An 8,256-nucleotide genomic window follows, 5' to 3' on the forward strand; every position below is an offset into this window, starting at 1 on the left:
TTAGTTACAGAATTTTCTAATCAAAAATTCCAAATTTAACATATTTAACTATATGTGCGTATATAACATGTAAGTGAATATGGATTTATATTTTATTTTTCGAAATTTTTATTGATAGAGATAATACCTACCTACATTTTTCGGTAGGAAATAATAGATTTATAATTATCAGTGATAATATCTTATTAATTATTTGTGCTATAGGCGCATACTTATGTCAATATTGTGAACACTAGTTCACAGATATTTACAAACAAATGCCCAAATCAATTTTTATTAAAATTAGGAATGGATCTAAGTTGTTGTCAAAGATAAACCTAATGAATTCTACATTTTTTAATATAAAAATATTTTTTATCCTATTTATGGTTTTGACTAGTAATGTTTAACCTTTTTGACTCGCGATTCACTGTTTTTGTAACAATATTTTCACGACTCGTGTCACCTTTGTAAGCCATGAAAGAAAAAAAACTTAAGCTTTGCGTTATTACGGGATATTTCCCGTGCATATTGTTCAATTCATTCATAACTTATTTTTTTTTTGCAGATATTTTATAATACAATAGTTTATTGTAGGTACATAATATCTGCGAACTACTAAACTAGGCATAAATACAAACAAACAATAATAAAAAAATTAGCAAGGTATTAGGAAATCTAAGCCAGTGGTATTCAACCGGTGTTTCTACCAAATCTTGGGTCGCGTAATCTATAAAAATGAGTCGTGACAAGTCTTTTTTGTTTTAAAAAAAATAAGTTTATCATAAAATTATAAATTATGGATTCGAATAAGTTATGAATGAATTGAAGAACCATGTTTTACAGTAGATATAATGATAATTAAAATGTCTACTAAAATCAATAAGTTGAGTTTACTTATGATTTCAAACTTAAACAAATGTTTATTGAAACTTTTGGAAACGTTTTGGGCTAGGGCTGCCATTTATACAAAAATACAAGTCGGGACACTATAATACCCCCCCCCCACCACAACACATTCTTTGGAATTTTTAATAATACTTTTTTTAGTCCAACGTCATTTAATATTTTTATTATATTATAATATTTATAATAAATAAAAAAGTCAAAATTTTTTCTTCGAGTTCACATTTTTTTAAAACACTTACAATTTTATTGTGAATTAACTCGGCAGTTTCTCCGGGTAAGCTCGAAAAGTCCAAAATATCATTTTTAATCAAATTCTCTGGATTAAAGTATCCAAAAATTACAGGAACTAATTTTACGGACTTATGATTTGAGGCATAAACAAGCACAGAAATATAATTAGCTTTTTTTAAACCTTCAATAGTATTCTCCATTGCGAAAGGAGCTAAAATATTTACTATTAGGTATTTAGGTCACGGGTTTTTGTTTTAGCACAAGTAAATTTTTTTTCATTAAATAAAAGACGATTAAGATCTGCTGTACAAGTCATTGAGTTAAAGCTATGATTATGCATAACAGTATGAAAAGCTAAGGTTATTTCTTTGGCCGCTAATTTCAATGATTCGTCATTAGCTTTTAATGGTGTAAAAAAATTATTTACTTTGCCAGATGTCAATGCAGCCTTTTGTGCTATTTTATGTTTATTGGATTTCATATGATATGTTATATCAGTTTTCCCTCCATGGCTAACTGAAAATGTACTCAAACATACAGTACATTGCACATCAAAATTATTGTCAGTTTTTACTTTTTACCTTTTTAATGAATGGAAATTCATTTTGGAGTTTGTCAGTGAAGCTGCATAATCGTTTGGGAGCCATGATGTTTAAAATAATAATACGTAGAATAGCATAAAAATAAAAATTAGTAACTACAACACAGAACACAGCAAAGTAATTTAATACTAAATACGTATGACTGAAGAGTGAAGACTAATATATGACTATAATATATGACTAATCGTTATTTCTATAAATTGTATACGCTGTGTCGCTATAAAACTTTATCGGTAAAATTATCGGTCCTCGGCTATCTCAGAAATTTCCAACAATTATTTATTGTTTGTTATTCACACGTGAACAATTCGGGACTTATTTTAAGAAACCGGTACTTATCCACGTCCCGGCCGGCAAATGAAAAATATCGGGACTCTGTAGTAAAAACCGGTAGTGTCCCGGCGAAATCGGGACGAATGGCAACCCTATTTTGGGCACATTTATGCACGGGAAATTACGCAAAACTAGCAGCTTAGTCTTTTTTCTTTTATGGCCTATAAAGGTGACACGAGTCGTGAAAATATTGTTCCAAAAACAGTGGATCGCGAGTCAAAAAGGTTAAACACTACTAGTCAAAACCATAAATAGGATGAAAAATATTTTTATATTAAAAAATTTAAAATTACTAGGTATTCATTAGGTTTATCTTTGACAAAACAATTTAAATCCACTCCAAATTTAAAAAAAAAATTATTTTGGGCATTAGTTTGGTCAGTCTCCCCGTCCAAGTAAAAAAAAATAGTTGGGGTACGCAAAAAAAAAATTTTAATAGTAGAGGAGCTCCGTCCCCCTGCGCACCCCCCCCCCCCCACCCAATTCGAGCACAATTTCAAGACCAATAAAAAAAAAAACTTATATAAATATGAATTATTGTTAATTTGTTGTAAGTACAGAAAAATAAATAAATTTGTATGTAACTTAGCATTAATTCAAAACTAAAGAAAAAACATACAATCACATAAATATCAGAAATGTATTATTGTTATTATTACAATTAAGGGTGATTTAAAGCAATATTAAAAAAAAATAAGTATATTATGATTATAAATTAAAAACAATATTTAAATTAGTAGTAACTTAGCTATTTAATATGCAACCTAAAATAGTCTAAAGTTGTACCTATATAATAGAACATATAAATACCCAAATGGGTTGTACGTGCCTCATACATCATACATTAAAAAACCACAAATATATAATATATATTGTAATTTTAAGACAAAGTGTATAATTTTGTAGGCAATCTTATGCGAGCATATTATATTGGTATCATAATAGTATACTAATTACTAACAAATCAATAAGTAAAGAAAAATCAAAAATAATAGCTGACTAGCTGAGTAGGTAATAAAAATTAATTATTAAAAACACTGACATAATAAATAGGTTAATATTATTTAATATTAAAATGATAATAAATAATAATAATAGTTTATGTTGCATATTAATAATAATTTTAGTATATAATAATTTATTATGTATTGTATTGTACCTATTTTTATTTGGTTATAAATATTATAATAAACTATTTAAAATTGTTTTAAGCTATGTATTATTCTATAAATCATGAATATTTTCTACGAATTATTTATTGTGTGTTATAGTTTATTTAGTGTGATTAAAATCCACCATACTACTTCATTATTGTCTACTAGTCTACTGTTTTACTACTCTTTATTAAGCCTACTTTCTCACCTGGCCAATCTGCCTCTTCTTCATAGCATTGTTTATTTTAGCTAAACAAATTTCTGCTTCTTTTTTGGCTCTAAAATAAGAATGTATTTTAGCATTTTTCAATGCTTTCTCACAGTTTTCTTCTGCTTTTTCTAACATTCCTAGTCTTAAGTAAGTGTGAGCGATATTTATATGTACCACTGCAAAACTTTGCATTTTAGGTAGATGTTGCCCAATATCTATTGCCTTTGTAAAGTACAATATTGCTTTGTTTAAATTTCCTTCAGCAAAGTATAGGGTTCCCAGAACATTCAACAAAATTACATTATTTTCAGATATTTTTCCATTTAACTTAACACTAATTATATATGCTTTTTTAAAAGAAACTTTTGCTAACTTAATTTCTTTTTGTTTCTTTAAAAAGCGACCATATACGTTTAATGTGTTAGCATATAAATCTAAAATGTTTTTGTTTTCAGGATGAATTTTTAACTTCTTCTCCAAATGTTGTAAACAGTATATGTAACCATCTTCAGAATTTCTGAAACATTTTTACATTATAATAATAAAAAGCAGGTAAGTGGATGTCGCTCTGCTGTACAGTAGATTACAAGTGGGTCATTGTATAATGGATTGGATTAGACTTGAATTCAATGATATAATATCATTGTATAAGAAAAACGATTCTGAGCGGAGACGGTTTGTCAGTCTGGATATTTTATATTTTGTTATTATTTATTTTATCATGTAAGTTGAATTATTATTAAAATATTATAATTTTTTATTCGTTTCTATAGTGATAAACAAAGCGTTAGAAATTAAAAACCCATTTTTAGCGTTTTTTTCGTAATTTTCCGGTGGTTTTTCTTGTGGCATTAAATAACTATTAAGGAAATCGCTCAATGCACAATTATAAAAGATAATTGAAAATTGAGGAATATTTAGTTACAACAAAAAATAAGTACAGCTTTTTAATAAGCTTTAATACATTTTAAATATTTATAAACATTTGTTAGTTTAATTTTCATTTAATTACATGATGTTATTACATTTAATCATCAAAAAATACAACAAAAGTAAACTTTACAGTTAAATATTACTTTAAGTTATATTTGTATTATACCTACTCATAATTCATAAGTAAATAAAGTAATAAAATATTTTGAGAATATTATTAATTTTGTAATTCAGATAATACTATAAGTACTAATTTTGATCAAGCATATAAGAAATAAATGGACATTTGCATTTTTATTTGGAATATATAACAAAAAAATTTTAGATATATAAGTAATATAATAATTACTTGTATTTTTCTTGAATTTCGTAAATTTTAGTAATTTGAAGATTGAAGTGTAGAATGTTAAGATCATCTTTTGGGTATCCTTGATCAATCAACCGAATAACAACTTTGGTGAATAAATCTTTCGCCTTTTCATATTCCTTATTCATAAATGCTCCATTTGCTAACACATCATATACATGTGTAATACCATTAACATTATTTAAATCGTTAGCAATTTCGAGAGCCTCATGTAATGTTTGCTCAAAAGCATTGTAATCGTCATTCTAAAATATACAAAACTATATTAGAACATTATTATTTATTACTTATTTATCATGAATAAATTTAATTATTTTATTAATTCTTAAAATATGATAAAATATTATGTTCACGACATATTCACAATCATGTGCATGGATAGAATTTTACAGCAGGTGTTTTGCTATAGTCTTAAAATAAATGTACCAAAAAAATCTTCAAAATAATTTTTTATTGATCTTAATGTACCTACAAAGTGTTAGGCAGTGAACACTAGATGCATAGAGCACAGACAAGTGTCTAAGGAGGTAACTCAAGTTCAAAAGAGAAATTTTTATGTGATAAAATCTTGCTTAAATATTCTTTATTCTGTTGTTAAATATTATCATCGGTAAGGACTAATCGTAGTAAATTCCAGTGCTGACATTTTTAGTTTATCATTATGTAGATATATATTAAATTAAGTAAAATGTAAGTAAATGTAGATGAAACGTACCCTCAATTAAAGCATCCATATTACATTTAATAAGTTTATACTCCATTCATAATAAGAAACGCAAATGCCGGCCGACTTGGCGACTGGGGCATGGCAGTTCTACACGGCAGATATATAGATTGATGACTCAGGGGGGGGGGGCGACAAATAGGTGTTATCCGTTAAGCTGATCACCGCCGTTTGAGTTTCTTATTGTAAATAAAATTTAGACTAGGTGTAAGAATTGATTATAATACAATTGTGCTACCTAAGTATCAATTTTATGAAATGCTCATATGTTATTACTTATTATACCAATTTATGTGTAGTATAAGTTACTAATTAGTGATATAATTAAAAACACTTTGTGCTGCGACTAAGTGGGAGTATAAATTAACATAATTATACTTACAACATGATGAAGAATACATTTTTAAAATATGCACCTAATAATAATAATATTATTATTTATTTACTTTTGTATTTTAATTTTAATAATTATAATCAACTACACAGACACATGATACACAAAGGCAAATACTATATTATATTCTAAATAATTTAAACGTATATACTTACTTGTAAATACAATATTCCTTTTTCAATAGTATAATCGAATAGTTGACGATTTGCGTCAATCGCTTTAAGTCCAACTAAACCAAGTAATGAAAATCCAAATATTATTGATTTTGCTGAATTTTTACGATTGGACCAAACATATCCCATAGAAATTATAAGACATCGTTTTAAATTAGGAAGCGCAATTGCTCGTTGATTATTATTGGTCGAAATATGTTTGAGAACAGGAAAAAATAATTTTACGCATTTAGCTCGTCTCGCATTGAACAAAAGAGACATAATGAATGTAGTGTTTTTTTAAATAAAATATTTAAAATGTAAGTTCAAAACTTGACTTTAAATTACAGATTTGTGTTATTTAAAAAAGTTCTTCCTTTTTATGATTTATTTCTGTTGAATATACTAAAAAGTTGTGAACACAACGTCACAAGGTACTGTCAAGGGAAATACTGGTCCGTAAATTGTAACAACTATCAAGCGATGTAATCAAACCCAGTGGCCAGGGTTCGGATCAATACTTGAATAACGTCTAGTGGTGACGTTGTGTGTGTAAACTGTTGAATGTAGATGTAGTCTGTTGAGTTTAAGCCAATCGCAAGTGACCACGACTTTCAGTAGGAGATATTAGATTTGCGCAAGCGTTACGCCAAGAGTGGATTGATACCAAAATTCTGAATTCAGTGACCAATCAGAAACATATCTGTATCGATCGTCTCTAACCACCTGCGCATAAGGGCATTCTTAAATATCGAAATTCGTCATATCAGATAATAATCTATTGTTTTTCTTGTTTGTTGTTGATTAGTTCATGACAAAATAGAACACGGATCTACAAAATCTATTTTGTCATGATTCTGCGGAGCTATGTAGAAGAGTGCTTCTAAAAATTGTTTATTCCAACTCCAAATGGGTGTATAATTATTTTTTTAGAATTTTCAGTTTACATTATGATAAACCACTGCCATAAATGTATATCAAAATGTCTAAACGGTCTGCATTGTAGTCGTTGGTTTTGGTTTTCAATCAACTTGTATGACATACCAACTATTAATATGTCTATGATTTTAGTACAGTCTTGTTTTGGAAATTAAACTGTAAAATGGGTATATTTCTATTTTACTGAACACCTTCTTTTTGCAATTTTTTTTGTTTTATAAACTTATCCAATTAAGGACACCGAAAACGATGGTGAAGTCAGAATTTGGTATTCGGACGTAGTTTTGAAGTTACGACAATTCAAAGTTAGTATATAATATAATGTTAAACAACTTAAATTTCACAATTGCCTGCGAGCTGACGTGGCCCAGTGGTAGACGTATACAATATACATCACTATGGTAGATGACCCAAGTTCAAAACCCCGGGTCATGTTATCGATTTTTTTGCAGTTTTGCTAATGGCGCCGCTGTTTACCCGAGGTGGTTTTACACAACAAGTCGATGGATGTTTTCGATTATAATAATTGTCCGAGCGAACAGATCGAGCGAATGACCACGCTAGCGCCCGGAAATATATGTGCTTTTTAACATAAAAAAGACTAATCAGTAATCATCAGAAAAAAGAGCGTTAAAACCTATTTGTGAAAACAAATGTTTGAAAAATTCGATTGGGAGCTAAAATAGAATACCTAATATTGTTTAAATCATAGTTTTCCATAAAAAAGTGAAAACAATAATTTTCTCTACGAGGGACTAACGTTGTATATAGGTATACCGGATTGAAATCAACGTGAAGTTACCACTCCGCAATAGTTATAGAAGCATACAACACAAAAAAAATGTTAATGTTAAATTATTCTAGCTATGGCTATATTAAATTATTTGGTGAAAATCCGATGTAAAAAAAGCAGGTAAGTGGATGTCGTTCTGCTGTACAGTAGATTACAAGTGGGTCATTGTATAATGGTTGTATTAAATTTTAATTCAATGATATAATATCATAGTATAAGAAAAACGATTATCTGGCAATAATCCACAAACTATTTTGGAACTCATATTATGGATAAGAAGTAACAATTTCATAATTTTGTATCCATACGTAGACATTTCAATACGTATTTTTTTATCAACGGCATCTACCAACTGTTCAGCTAAACGTTCGTTTTCTGTTCTAAAACGAATAAAAAATTATTTAAGGTCAACAATGAAGTAAAAAAAGTGGTTTGACTTTGCTTACATAACCAGTGAAACAGATTTTGAAGAAATTATAGTTTTACTCTCAAACATTCAGTCAAGGAGAAAGTTATATAATATTTATTTATGTAC

General features: G+C 28.2%; 1 protein-coding gene across 1 annotated transcript; it reads right to left on the reverse strand.

Moving 5' to 3' along the window:
- Positions 1–3,255: 3,255 nt before the first annotated feature.
- On the reverse strand, positions 3,256–7,054 carry LOC100575884 (tetratricopeptide repeat protein 19 homolog, mitochondrial-like). The gene is made up of 3 exons (XM_003245709.4): positions 5,993–7,054; positions 4,702–4,964; positions 3,256–3,936 (listed from the first exon to the last, which is right to left on the reverse strand). The coding sequence occupies exons 1-3, from the start codon at positions 6,269–6,271 to the stop codon at positions 3,405–3,407; spliced, it is 1,074 nt and encodes a 357-aa protein (XP_003245757.1). The 5' UTR covers positions 6,272–7,054; the 3' UTR covers positions 3,256–3,404.
- Positions 7,055–8,256: the final 1,202 nt, after the last annotated feature.

The sequence above is a fragment of the Acyrthosiphon pisum genome, chromosome X, assembly GCF_005508785.2.
Source record: "Acyrthosiphon pisum isolate AL4f chromosome X, pea_aphid_22Mar2018_4r6ur, whole genome shotgun sequence".
Taxonomy (NCBI): domain Eukaryota; kingdom Metazoa; phylum Arthropoda; class Insecta; order Hemiptera; family Aphididae; genus Acyrthosiphon; species Acyrthosiphon pisum.